Source organism: Podarcis melisellensis (genome assembly GCF_964234715.1).
Source record: "Podarcis melisellensis genome assembly, chromosome: 18".
NCBI lineage: Eukaryota > Metazoa > Chordata > Lepidosauria > Squamata > Lacertidae > Podarcis > Podarcis melisellensis.
In genome coordinates this window covers 6,175,934-6,190,652 of record NC_138536.1, presented here as the reverse complement: position 1 = coordinate 6,190,652, position 14,719 = coordinate 6,175,934, and the positions used below count along the sequence as shown (strand labels likewise).

The 14,719-nt window shown below is 48.2% G+C and overlaps 1 protein-coding gene across 1 annotated transcript in view; it reads left to right on the top strand.

The window, feature by feature from the left end:
• Window positions 1-11,689, top strand: part of DUS3L (dihydrouridine synthase 3 like) — a 29,341-nt gene extending 17,652 nt beyond the window's left edge. The window contains exons 8-13 of the mRNA XM_081895554.1: window positions 309-419; window positions 1,643-1,739; window positions 4,397-4,472; window positions 6,955-7,143; window positions 9,676-9,804; window positions 11,517-11,689. Coding sequence (XP_081751680.1) covers window positions 309-419; window positions 1,643-1,739; window positions 4,397-4,472; window positions 6,955-7,143; window positions 9,676-9,804; window positions 11,517-11,589 — 675 coding nt within the window. The 3' untranslated portion in view covers window positions 11,590-11,689. The remainder of the gene's footprint in view (window positions 1-308; window positions 420-1,642; window positions 1,740-4,396; window positions 4,473-6,954; window positions 7,144-9,675; window positions 9,805-11,516) is intronic.
• Window positions 11,690-14,719: the final 3,030 nt, after the last annotated feature.

Here is a 14,719-nt window from a genome sequence, read left to right as displayed (position 1 = left end):
GAAGAGTGCACCCAATTATTCTCTCCGCAGTCTTTACAACCCTGGACAGTGTTGTTTTTTTCCCTGACCGTGCAACTCCCAAATCACTCTCAGTTGTGGGGGGCTGGCTTTTGAGTTTCCCACCAGGTACAGAAGTCGCTGGTCTCAAAAACGGGTTACTCTACTCTGTGGCCCCCTCTTTGCATTCTCGGAGCAGCCGTTGGTGAAAGCTTTCGGCAAAGGAATCTCCAGATTCCAGCTTCGTCACACTCAGGATCGGCTCCCAAGGCACACTTCGCTTGGCTCATTGTTCCTCTTTTCCTCGGCAGGTGCTAGATGTTCCCTTGACCGTGAAGATCCGGACCGGGGTGCAAGAGAAAACCAACCTGGCTCACAAGCTAATTCCCAGCATCCGAGAGTGGGGTGCCTCTATGGTCACGGTACAGTAGCCTTCCTTAAGCCACATTCAGATGAGCAGTAACTTCATTTAAAAAACACCAAAACGCATACACCCTACTAGATCAGACTAAAGTTACACCATCTAGCCCAGGGGTTGTCAACCTGGTCCCTACTCCCCATTTGTGGGCATTTCAGGATTCTAGGTGGGTGGTAGGGAGTTCTACAGCACAAACTGAATCCTTCCATTGAGCACTGGTAAGGAAATTTTATCATCAAGAAAGATGCGTTAGTGGGCGGTAGGTATAAAAAGGTTGACTACCCCTGATCTAAGGGGCATGGGTGGCGCTGTGGGTTAAACCACAGAGCCTAGGACTTGCCGATCGGAAGGTTGGCAGTTCGAATCCCCACAATGAAGGGGTGAGCTCCTGTTTCTCAGTCCCTGCTCCTGCCAACCTAGCAGTTTGAAAGCACGTCAAAGTGCAAGTAGATAAATAGGTAATGCTCCAGCAGGAAGGTAAACGGTGTTTCCATTTGCTGCTCTGGTTCGCCAGAAGTGGCTTAGTCATGCTGGCCACATGACACGGAAGCTGTCTGCGGACAAACGCCGGCTCCCTCGGCCAGTAAAGTGAGATGAGCGCCACAACCCCAGAGTAGTCTACGATTGGACCTAACGGTCAGGGGTCCCTTTACCTTTACTTTACCCCTGATCTATGCCAATATTCTGTTGTTTCCAGCAACAGATTTTAATTTTTATTTATCATCATATTATTGTATTATTGATTACCGTATTTTTCGCCCTATAGGACGCACTTTTTCCCCTCCAAAAATGAAGGGGAAATGTGTGTGCATCCTATGGGGCGAATGCAGGCTTCAGGAAGCTATCCGCAAGCCGTGGGAGCCTGGTGCGAAATCGCGCAGCTCTCCCACGGCTTACGGAGAGCTGCCTGCATCCTGAAACCTGGGGCAAATATCCGCAAGCCTGGGGAGACCGGCGCAGAGAGATCTCACACACGCCTTACAATGCTGCCTTTGAGAAGCCCCTGCACGAGACACAAAGGCGTCAGTCTTCCCCTGCTCTTGCCCTTTGGCAACCAATATCCTAAAGTAGACTCCCTCTGCATGTGGAGGTTCTATGTAGCAATTGCATCTTGTGGGGGTCAGTAGACCACATCTCTGTTCTTACCTAAGCATTTCAAAAAGCGGTGTGTATTGTCATTTGAATCCGTGACGGAGACGTCAACTGTCCCTTTTCTGACCCTGTTAGCTTCACGGCCGGTCGAGGGAGCAGCGGTACACGAAGGCGGCAAACTGGGAGTACATAGCAGAGTGCGCAAAAATTGCCAGTCCGATGCCTCTTTTCGGTAGGTAGTTCTGCTCTTTCCGCGTGCTGGTTTTGCTTCCTTTGCAACATATTTGGGGCTTGGGGGTAATGCTTTGCTGCAGTTTTTGGGCTCGGATTGCTTTGGCTGGGTTTGCCTCCCTCTCCATCAAGCCACCTTTTCCTCCTCCTGCTTCTGAATGAATGAATTTTATTATTACGGTCACAGACCAGTTACAGTATTACTTACAATATCAGGGAAATCATAAAACACAGCAGGAAGACATTGAATTGCAATTGGGTATAACAGAGACAATTCAGATATAAGGTAAAGGTAAAGGTACCCCTGCCCGTATGGGCCAGTCTTGCCAGACTCTGGGGTTGTGCGCCCATCTCACTCAAGAGGCCAGGGGCCAGCGCTGTCCGGAGACACTTCCGGGTCACGTGGCGAGCGTGACATCGCTGCTCTGGCGAGCCAGAGCCGCACACGGAAACGCCGTTTCCCTTCCCGCTGGTAAGCGGTCCCTATTTATCTACTTGCACCCGGAGGTGCTTTCGAACTGCTAGGTTGGCAGGCGCTGGGACCGAGCAGCGGGAGCGCACCCTGCCGCAGGGATTCGAACCGCCGACCTTTTGATCGGCAAGTCCTAGGTGCTGAGGCTTTAACCCACAGCGCCACCTGCGTCCCACAATTCAGATATAGCGGCCGTTAAAAATATATATTAAATCTTGATCATTAAAATATAACCTAAAATTGTCATTTAAAATCTTAGTCACTTTGGTAGTCATTTTGTTCCCTGAGTTTTATGGCAGTCGCACAGAATTCTGTTTCTGCGATCTTTGGAAAACCCACTTTTTCTCTTGCCATACAGTTAACCTTCCCATATTTGTGCTACCGCCCTGCCCCACCTTCCCACGGCGCAAGAGCTCAATGAAGTAAGTTCAGGACAGGCGAAAGATCCCTAACTTGTGGGATGAATTAAGATGATCAGAAATGTCCAGGGGGGAGGAAGAGAGATCTCCCAGCTACGACCACTAAAAAGAACCTCTGTATTCAGATGCACTCTACCCCAGTTCCAGTTGCTTGATGATTGGGGGAGGGGCAACAGCAGAGAAGGGTTGCTGTCTTCAGTCGCTACCTGGAGACACCTGGCTGGCTACTGGTCAGAAACAAGGTGCTGGTCCATATAGACCTTCCTTAGTCCGGCCCATCAGGACTCTTCTTTGTAGATCAGTGGTCAGCAGCCGAAATGGCCTGTGGGCTGCCACAAAGAACGTCACGGGGGTCAGGGAGCAATTCATTTCTCTCCTCCTCTCTGAAATCTCTAGATTGGACTCTTGGAAGTGAGTGAAGACTACAGGAGACGTGTGGCTCGTTGTTGCCCGGTCATTCTGAACAGTTTCCCCCTTTCCTTGAAGACATCAATAAATGCTTTGGATTTGACAAGTTCTTTTTAGTGCCATCAGGGACGCGGGGGGGGGGGGGGCGCTGTGGGTTAAACCACAGAGCCTAGGACTTGCCGATCAGAAGGTTGGCGGTCCGAATCCCCGCGATGACGGGGTGAGCTCCCGTTGCTCGGTCCCTGCTCCTGCCCACCTAGCAGTTCGAAAGCACGTCAAAGTGAAAGTAGATAAATAGGTACCGCTCCGGCGGGAAGGTAAACGGTGTTTCCGTGCGCTGCTCTGGTTCGCCAGAAGCGGCTTAGTCATGCTGGCCACATGACCCGGAAGCTGTACGCCGGCTCCCTCGGCCAATAAAGCGAGATGAGCGCCGCAACCCCAGAGTCAGCCACGACTGGACCTAATGGTCAGGGGTCCCTTTACCTTTTAGTTCCATCAAGTAGGGGCAGGCCTGGACCAGAAGCTGCCTGCTGGTTCTGCCTTCACTAGTTCTGTTTCTTAGATAGTAAACTTCCTGGGCAGCGCTCTGCATGCTGCTGCCGCAAAATAAGCAGGGAGGAGGAGGTATCTTGGATGTTAGCGGTTTTTTGTGCAACCTCAACCTCATTTACAGACAGGGCTGTTTCAAATCCATTTACAGTCGTACCTTGGTTTTCAAACGCCTTGGGAGTCAAATGTTTTGGCTCCCAAAGATTGAAAACCGGAAAGGATTGTTCCGGTTTTCAAAAGTTCTTTGGAACTCAAATGTCAAATGCGACTTCCACGGCTTCCAGTTGGCTGCAGGAGCTTCCTGAAACCAACTAGAATCTGCGCCTTGGTTCCCGAATGTTTTGGAAGTCGAACGGACTTCCAGAACGGATTCAGTTCGACTTCCAAAGTAACACTGTACTTGCAAAAGGCATCGCTGTGGCCAGGGGCAGTTGATAGAGCCATAAATAAGTGCTTGGAACTATTAAGAGAAACAGTTGTTAATAATAATAATAATAATAATAATAATAATAATAATATTTATATACCCCGCCCATCTGGCTGGGTTTCTTCAGCTGCTCTGGGCAGCTCCCAACAGAATATTAAAAATCCGATAAAACATCAAACATTAAAAACTTCCCTAAACAGGGCTGCCTTCAGATGTCTTCTAAAAGTCAGATAGCTGTTTATTTCCTTGACATCAGATGGGAGGGTGTTCCACAGGGCGGGTGCCACCACCGAGAAGGCCCTCTGCCTGGCAAACTGCATCTGAAGCATTGGGGATTGCTTTGGTGACCCCTGAATTATTGTTTTTTTTTCCTTTTGGCGCAGGGAACGGAGATATCTTGTCTTTCGAAGATGCCAATCAAGCCATGCAGAGTGGAGTTTCGGGAATTATGATTGCTCGGCAAGTGTCTTCCCTTAGTTTTGGGTGGTCTGGAGGAGAAAGCACCCTTCGTTACCCCCGTGGGTTTTTTCCAAGCAGAAGGTCCAGGTTCAGTCTCCAGCTTCTCCAGCTATGGCTGGGAAAAACTCTAAAACCCTGGAAAGCCAGTCAATGGCTGTGTTCAGACACAATTCTAAGCCTTGGATCAGCCTTGAGCAATTTAGTCTGTGTGTGATCTCTCTGCTCGTGCACGCAGCTCAAGTTCTCCTGCTTTGCAGGGAAACAAGTTGGCTTACATTTGTGTAGCTTGCTTTACTCCAAGCCGCAGCACGCATTAGCTTGCAGCTCATGTAAGGGCCTTTGTGGCTTGGAGGTTGTGTTAAAGCACAGCCAGTGAAGATACTACAGTCGTACCTTGGTTTTCGAACAGCTTAGTTCCCAGATGTTTTGGCTTCTGAGTGCCGCGAACCCGGAAGTGACGGTTCCGGTTTGCAAACTACTGTATTTTTTGCTCTATAAGACTCACTTTTCCCCTCCTAAAAAGTAAGGGGAAATGTGTGTGCATCTTACAGAGCGAATGCAGGCTGCACAGCTATCCCAGAAGCCAGAACAACATGAGGGATTGCTGCTTTCACTGCGTAGCGATCCTTCTTGCTGTTCTGGCTCCTGAGAGTCAGATTTTTTTTTTCTTGTTTTCCTCCTCCAAAAACTAGGTGCGTCTTGTGGAAGTTGAACGTCCGGGGCTTCCTTGGCTTCCGATTGGCTGCAGGAGCTTACTGCAGCCAATCGGAAGCCGGGCTTGGGTTTATGAACATTTTGGAAGTTGAACGGACTTCCAGAACAGATTCTGTTCGACTTCCAAGGTACGACTGTAGTAACTTAGATGGTCTGGCACAGAGTTCACTGGGCGGTTCGGGTCACTCAGTTCCAAGGCTAAAAACGTACCAGTGTACGAAGGCAAGTTCACAACTTCATTTCCCAGCCCCAAAGGACTACGGTTAAGATTGCCATTACAAAATCATTTCCAGCTGTAATAGCAGAAGCAGGCGTGGCTGTCACAGAAGACCGAGGCGCCAAGGATCCTCATTTTGAAATAATATGAGGAGCTAAACAGAAAGAAAAGAGAATAATCCTGGGCCTTGCTGAACATAACACTATACAATAATGGTTGGGAGGTGGGGAGGAGGAGAGACTTGCTTAAGAGCCATGTGGTCGATCATACGGTAGCCTAAGACCACATTATAGCCACATCTTCCTAAAGGAATCTGTGGTATCTGCCACAGCTGCTGTTACACAATTCCTGCTTCTGGCTCCGTCTTTTGCTATGGTTCAGGGGTCATAATAATAATAATAATTTATTATTTATACCCCGCCCATCTGGCTGGGCTTCCCCAGCTACTCTGGGCGGCTTCCAAAAAAAATATTAAAATACTGTAATACATCAAACATTAAAAGCTTCCCTAAACAGGGCTGCCTTCAGATGTCTTCTAAAAGTCTGGTAGTTGTTGTTCTCTTTGACATCTGGTGGGAGGGCGTTACACAGGGCAGGTGCCACTACCAAGAAGGCCCTTTGCCTGGTTCCCTGTAGCTTTGCTTCTCGCAATGAGGGAACTGCCAGAAGGCCCTCGGCGCTGGACCTCAGCGTCCGGGCAGAACGATGGGGGTGGAGATGCCCCTTCAGGTATACTGGACCGAGGCCGTTTAAGGCTTTAAAGGTCAACACCAGGACTTTGAATTGTGCTCGGAAACGTACTGGGAGCCAATGTAGGTCTTTCAAGGCCGGTGTTATGTGGTCTCGGCAGCCACCCCCAGTCACCAGTCTAGCTGCCGCATTCTGGATTAGTTGTAGTTTCTGGGTCACCTTCAAAGGTAGCCCCACGTAGAGCGCATTGTAGTAGTCAAAGCGGGAGATAACCAGAGCATGCACCACTCTGGCGAGACAGTCCGCAGGCAGATAGGGTCTCATCCTGCATACCAGATGGAGCTGGTAGACAGCTGCCCTGGACACAGAATTGACCTGCACCTCCATGGACAGCTGTGAGTCCAAAATGACTCCCAGGCTGCGCACCTGGTCCTTCAGGGACACAGTTACCCCATTCAGGACCAGGGAGTCCTCCACACCAGCCCGCCCCCTGCCCCCCCAAAAACAGTACTTCTGTCTTGTCAGGATTCAACCTCAATCCATTAGCCGCCATCCATCCTCCAACCGCCTCTCCCGTTCCTTTAGATTTTGCTGGTGGTGGGGCTGTTTGAACATGGAATCGCCTGGGAGTATTGAAACATAATGATGGGATTCTTTCGAATCCCAATACTTGCCCTAATGGGTTCTTGCTATGCAATCTAGATGGCAAAAATATTCGATCATGTGCGTGTGTTTCTCCTCGCGCACTTACATTCTGCCAGGGCGGCAGGACTTGGCTCTAGAACCTGAGCATTTCTGTGTGTGTGTACGCGTAGATTCTGCTCATGGTTTTCTCACGGCGGTCGTTCTTCTGGGTCACAGGGGGGCGCTGATCAAGCCCTGGATCTTCACCGAAATCAAAGAGCAGCGGCACTGGGACATCTCTTCGGGAGAGAGGCTCGACAACCTCAAGGACTTCACCAACTACGGCTTGGAGCATTGGGGATCAGACACGCAGGGAGTGGAGAAAACCAGGAAGTTTCTGCTGGAGTGGCTCTCCTTTCTCTGCAGGTAGAAGCTCCTCCTCAGCCCTTGCTAAGTCATTGCATTTTGCCTTTCCATCCAGGTACAGTGGTGCCCCGCAAGACGAACGCCTCGCAAGACGAAAAACCCGCTAGACGAAAGGGTTTTCCGTTTTGGAGGCGCTTCGCAAGACGAATTTCCCTATGGGCTTGCTTCGCAAGAAGAAAGCCCATAGGGAAATCTCCGGGGACCTCTTTTAAATGCTGGCGGTGGGGAGCAAAGCCTTTCCCCCCCCTCCGGCCTTCAGAAGAGGTCCAGGAAGGCCGGCGGGGGCCGAAAGGCTTTGCTCCCCACCGCCAGCATTTTAAAAGCAGTCCGGGATAGCAGGGAAGCGCTTCCCGCTATCCCGGATGGCTTTTGAAGGCAGGCGGGGGGGAGCAAAGACTTTTGCCCCCCGCCCGCCTTCAGAAGAGGTCCAGGACCTCTTCTGAAGGCAGGCGGGGGGCAAAAGTCTTTGTCCTCCCTGCCTGCCTTCCCGGGGGCTTTTAAATCGCCCCGGGACAGCGGAGAATGTCCCAGGGTTTTTTAAAATGCTGGCGGGCGGCAGCAAAGGCGCCAAATTGCAAATTGTAAAAAACCCCGGGACATTCTCCGCTGTCCCGGGGCGACATTCTCCGCTGTCCCGGGGTTTTTTAGAATGCTGGCGGGCGGCAGCGAAGGCTTCTTGCGGAACGAATTAATTTTGTCTTGCGAGGCACCACTGTATTAATAACAGCTGGCCTTGGGTTCCTGTAAGGAGCTTATGTCAGTTCAGGTGTGAAACTCCTTTTTGTAAGGTAGGCAAAACTGGATCCTGCAACAAACATCTTAACGCACCACTAAGTTTCTGCTGTGTGTGACACACTGCAGGGACACCCTACTCATCAGCTGCTTCTCAGGCTTCGGAGATTTTGAGAAACAAGTCCGTGTATTTTAAAAGCCTAGCTTGACACCGGGGAAAGCTAGAAACTTACTGCTAACAGCGACCAGATACAGTGGGTGGTTTTTGGTTTTTTTTAATAGAATATTTATTAAGATTTTTAGTAATAATACAATAAAAATAAGAAGAAAAAATAACAAAAATGCAAAAACAAAAATAATTTAAAACATACAAATTTTCCATTGCTTATTTTCCTTAAGTTTGTTTCCCAGACCTCCTCATACCTCCCTTTTTTGTATTCCAATTCAAATTGTTAGTTCAGCAAATCCTTACCATTAAATTTTACCTGTTTCGAACCCTTTTTTTCATATTCTCTTACAGCATTACAGCTGGAAACCACTTAATTTCTATCCAACATCATTCTAACATTCAATAATTTTACAATATTTCTGTAGATAGTCTTTAAATTTCTTCCAATCTTCTTCCACCGACTCTTCTCCCTGGTCTCGGATTCTGCCAGTCATTTCTGCCAATCCCATATAGTCCATCACCTTCAATACAGTGGGTGTTTTTTAAAGCACTATATATATGCCTGCTTATATAGGGTTGCGGGTGGCACTGTGGGTTAAACCACAGAGCCTAGGACTTGCCAATCAGAAGGTCGGCGGTTCAAATCCCTGTGACGGGGTGACCTCCCGTTGCTCGGTCCCTGCTCCTGCCAACCTAGCAGTTCGAAAGCACGTCAAAGTGCAAGTAGATAAATAGGTACTGCTCTGGCGGGAAGGTAAACGGCATTTCCGTGCGCTGCTCTGGTTCGCCAGAAGTGGCTTAGTCCTGCTGGCCACATGACCCGGAAGCTGTACGCCGGCTCCCTCGGCCAGTAAAGCGAGATGAGCGCTGCAACCCCAGAGTGGGTCACGACTGGACCTAATGGTCAGGGGTCCCTTTACCTTTACTATATGCCTGCTAAGTGTGAGTTCATAATAGCACTGCAATTAAAATTGGGGCAGCATCAAGAGAGATAGCTGCCACTTCTTCCTTTATTCCTCAGTGGTGTTTTCTCCTCCCACTTAACTCAAAAAGGCAGGGCTTCGCAACAGCCTTGTATGACTCTGCCCTGTATCTCCCATGCTTATAGCTGCAGCTAGATTTTGAATAAGCCTAACTTCTGGGGTGAGTGAGAGGAGCAACCAAGATGAGGCTGTTCTCCTACTGTCATGGAAAATGAGTCTTCCTTTCTTCCTTCTTTGGTGCTTTGGCAGGCTGGAATGCAGGTGGCGCTGTGGTCTAAACCACCGAGCCCCTTGGGCTTGCCGATCAGAAGGTCGGCAGTTCGAATCCGCACAACGGGGTGAGCTCCTGTTGCTCTGTCCCAGCTCCTGCCAACCTAGCAGTTCGAAAGCACACCAGTGCAAGTAGATAAATAGGTACCACTGTGGCGGGAAGGTAAATGGCATTTCCTTGCGTTCTGGTTTCCGTCACAGTGTCCCATTGCGCCAGAAACGGTTGAGTCCTGCTGGCCACATGACCCGGAAAGCTGTCTGTGGACAAACGCCGTCTCCTTCGGCCTGAAAGCGAGATGAGCACCGCAACCCCATAATCGCCTTTGACTGGACTTCACCATCCAGGGGTCCTTTACCTTTACTTTTTTACTTTGGCAGGTACATTCCAGCCGGCTTACTGGAGCGCCTGCCTCAGAAGATTAATGAAAGACCCCCTTACTACATGGGCCGGGACTATTTGGAGACCTTAATGGCAAGCCAGAACGTGGGCGACTGGATTAAGATCAGGTAAAAAGGGTTTGAACTTCTGCCAAACAGTTGAGAGTTTTCTGTGCATGTTAAGCACACAACTGCATGTGTGCAGTGAGGAGGAAGAGAGGGGGAGAGATTATTTCAGCTCCTACGAAGGCTGATGTAGAACCAGGCCAGAAATGTGGGTTTTGGCCCTTGAATGGAGTGACTACCGTATTTTTCGCTCCATAGGACGCACTTTTTCCCCTTCAAAAATGAAGGGGAAATGTGTGTGCGTCCTATGGAGCAAAGACGCCATAGCCCCGTGACCCTCTCCCGGCTGGAGATGTGACGCGCAGCTATAGCAGAAGCCTCCATAGCCGCGCGTCACCTCTCCAGCCGGGAGAGCGCGCGCGGGGCTAAAGCAGCCCCCCGCGACCCTCTCCCGGCTGGAGAGGTGACGCGCAGCTATGGCAGCAGCCTCTCCGCTGCGCCTTTCCGCTGCTCCCTGATCTGCTCTTTGGGGCTGGTGGTGGGCTTCCCCCCGCCAGCCACAAAGAGCAGGTCGAAAGGAACCTGAAGCCTGGAGAGTGAGAAGGGTCGGTGCGCACTGACCCCTCTAACTCTCCAGGCTTCCAAGGTAGCCGCCTGAACGAACCCTTAAACGGCACCTTGTTTTAGAGCGGGAAAACAAGAGGGGGGAAATTCTCCCACTCTCTGCGCAGCGCTTCCTGCTGCTTCGCTGAAGGGGCGCTGGGCAGAGAGCGGAAGAATTTTTTCCCCTGTTCTCCCCCCTCTAAAACAAGGTGCGTCCTATTGTCCAGTGCGTCCTATGGTGCGAAAAATACGGTAGTTAAAGCTAGAACTGGACCCTATTCCATCTGATGCAACACAGGCCATGGGGCTTCCTATCTCCCAAATCCATAAGACGGCCAGCGGGAAGTGAACAACTTTTCTGTCCCAAATCAGGACAAAACTCTTCTAGCCCAGCTATGTGGGAAGAGAAGCTCAGATCACTCGGCTGCGAATCTCGCTCAGATGACCTTGGGCTAGTCCTGATCTCCCAGCCTAACTTAACTCACGAGCTTGTTGTGAGGCGCAAATCTCTCTGAGCTCTTCTGAGGAACAAGGAGAAGTACGAAAAGGGCAATGCAAATTCTCTCCCAACATCCCAGCTGAATTGCCTTCCTCTCTGTCATTCTTTCCATAGTTCCTTATAGAAATTGGAGGAATGGCGTGCAGCGGTCTAAAAAGTGCACCTCTGAGATTTCTGTCACGGCATTTGTGCGCCCTATGGGGTTTTCATCTCATAATAAGAGTTCAGTAGCCTGTCGCTACTGTGGGTTAAACCACAGAGCATAGACTTGCCGATCAGAAGGTTGGCGGTTCGAATCCCCGCAATGACGGGGTGAGCTCCCATTGCTCTGTCCCTGCTCCTGCCAACCTAGCAGTTCGAAAGCACCTCAAAGTGCAAGTAGATAAATAGGTACCACTCTGGCGGGAAGGGAAACGGTGTTTCCGTGCGCTGCTCTGGTTCGCCAGAAGCGGCTTAGTCCTGCTGGCCACATGACCCGGAAGCTGTACGCCGGCTCCCTCGGCCAATAAAGCGAGATGAGCGCCGCAACCCCAGAGTCGGTCACGACTAGACCTAATGGTCAGGGACCCCTTTACCTTTTTAGCCTGTCATGCACAAAGTATCATCGCAGGTGTGTGTGCTGTTGGAAGAATCTAGAGATGTGAGCAGTTTTCTCAATTTCTCCTCCTTGCAGTGAGATGCTTCTGGGTCCTGTTCCTGCCAGCTTCACTTTCCTTCCAAAACACAAGGCAAATTCTTACAAGTAGGAGGACTGTCATCGCTGGGGGAAGCGCTGTCTCCAATGCACATCTTGTGTATCTCTTGGTTTTGAATAATAATTAAAAAAAAGTTCTATTTTTGATTTGGCTGCTGTGTGTAGTCCGCCTCAAGGATGATTCCCCCTGACAATCTCTCCTGGACATTTCAAGACTGCACCGATCCAGTATACATGCATTTCCTTGTCTGATCCAGAGCGAAGGGGAGCTGTTAGCTGTTAAATAACACATATGGAGTCCAGAGGGGGGAAAAGCCTTAACAATGGTTTCAACTGGGGAAAGGGACAAAGAGGTTTTGCCCTGCCTTATGCTTTGCAGGAAGACGTTCAGCGAAACATACAGGAGGAAAACTCTCGCAGAATCACACAGCCAATTAGAGCAGGTTCAGCCTCAGTATCATGCCACTCTCAACACACACCCCCACTCCCTTAGGTGGAGAATGCTTAACCCCTTAAGTTATAAAACTCTTGGGGGCCAGTCGCCACCTCTGTCAGCTGAACCTACCTCATAGGGTGATGGTTGCGGATAAAATGGGGAGGATAAATATGCCCATCTTGAGCAGCTCAGAGGAAAAGGTGGGTAGCAGAAATAATATTATTGCAGTATAGTATTATTTAGACCTTCCAAGTGTCCTTATTTTCCAGGGACAGTCCTGGATTTACAGAAGCCGTCCCGGTTTCTGATTTAATCCCGGGATGTCTTGCTTTTCTTAGAACGCCTCTATTTTCACGACAGAAATGTTGGAGGAGATAGAGTTATCTGACCCCAGAGCCAAGAAGATAAGTCACTATAAACAGTGGTGCCCAAACTTTTTCCAAAGAGAACCAGATTTGATGAAGTGAACATGCGTGAGGGCCGACCAAAGTTGTTGAACTTTATTTACGATTTTATCCCATAGTTATTGAGTCTTTTTAGGATTGAAGTTGTTGAGCTTTTTATAGGTTTTGACCCCAAGAAATAAACTGCCACAGGGGCTGAATAAAACCGGATTATGCCCCCAAAACGAACTTTGGACATGCTTGCTATAAAACCTTTGGAAGACACCTGAAGGCAGCCCTGGTAGGGAAGTTTTTTAATGTTTAATGTTTCATTATCACTTTTAAAGTCAAACCTCGGCTCCCAAACGCCTCTGTTACCTTATGTTTCAGCTCCCAGACACCGAAAACCCAGAAGTGTTCCAGTTTGCAAACGTTTTTTTGGAAGCCGAACGTCCGACGCGGCTTCCGATTGAGCGCAGGAAGCTCCTGCAGCCAATCAGAAGCTGTGCTTCGGTTGCCAAACATTTTGGAAAGCCGAAAGGGCTTCCGGAATGGATTAAGTTAGACAACCGAGGTTTGATTGTATATATGTTGGAACCTGCTCAGAGTGGCTGGCATAAATAATAAAATTGAAATGTCGGCTGGTATGTATCATTGCAGGCAGATGTTTCTCTGTACGTTTGCTTTAAAAAAAAAACCCCTCACTCCTGCTTAGAGAACTCTAAAAAGTTGAGGTGGTTTTAATCTGTTTTATAGCCTTTTGACTTTTCTTATTAAAGTATGGCTGCAGTTACTGTTATTATTATTTGGTCTTTTCATATATCGCTTTGAAGGTTTGTTTTCAATAATCAATATATATATACAGTGGTACCTCAGGTTAAGTACTTAATTTGTTCCGGAGGTCCGTTCTTAACCTGAAACTGTTCTTAACCTGAAGCACCACTTTAGCTAATGGGGCCTCCCGCTGCTGGAGCATGATTTCTGTTCTTATCCTGAAGCAAAGTTCTTAACCTGAAGCACTATTTCTGGGTTAGCGGAGTCTTTAACCTGAACACACACATATATAGATATATATGAAATTAATAATAATAATACAGTGGTACCTCAGGTTAAGCACTTAGTTGGAGGTCCGTCCTTAACCTGAAACTGTTCTTAACCTGAGGTACCACTTTAGCTAATGGGGCCTCCTGCTGTCGCCGCGCCGCCAGAGCACAATTTCTGTTCTTATCCTGAAGCAAAGTTCTTAACCTGAAGCACTATTTCTGGGTTAGCGGAGTCTGTAACCTGAAGCGTATGTAACCTGAGGTACACACACACACACACATATAATAATAATAACATAGTAAATTAATATATTATAATAATAAATGAATGACTATAATAAATTATTAATAATAAAAAGAGAATATGGGGGGAAAGGGGTTAGAAAAAGGTTAAAATTTATTGATAAGGATTTGCTGAACTAACAATTTGAATTGGAAAACAAGAAAGGGAGGTACGAGGAGGTCTGGGAAATAAGTTAATGGAAAATAAGTAATGGAAACTGTGTTTTTAATTATTTTTATTTTTGTATTTTTGTTATTTTTTTCTTTTTGATTTTTATTGTATTACTATTGAAAACCTTAATAAATATTCTTTTTAAAAAATAAATAAATTATTAATAATAAATATACGATGATAAATATATAAAATAATAAATATGTATATATTAAATATATAAAATAATAAATATGTATATATTAAATATATAAAATAATAAATATATATTAAATATATAAAATAATATATATTAAATATATAAAATAATAAATATATATATTAAATAAATAAAATAATAAATATATATATTACATATATTAAATAATAAATATATATATATTAAATATATAAATAAATAAATTAATAATAATAAATGAATGAAAATAAAATAACACAAATTAATGAAGATAAAGGATAAGGAACTCCAACCCCCCCCCCGCTCCCCCCGCCCCTAAAGCGGCCCACTAGCGCCACCTCCATGAGGACTAGCGCCCCGCCTCGCCTTTCGCCTCCCTTCCGAGCGTCCGTTACAGGGCAACGGCTCGCGCTCTTCCTCCGCGCCGTCTCCTTGGCGACGCGGCACCCGCCTTCCTTCCCCTCGCCTCCCCATTGGTCCCCTCCTCCTCCCCCCCCCACTCCCGCCATCGGCATCTCTCCATTGGCCCAGGCCATCCCGCGCCCCCTATTGGCCGAGGCGGCTGCCCGTTGCCGGAGCAGCGGTGTGGGGGGGGAGGGGTTTCCGGTTCCGGCGTGGCGGCGGCGGCGGCGGTTGTAGCGCAGGAGGGAAAGGAAAAGGAGATTGTGGTGGCGGCGGCGGGCGGGGG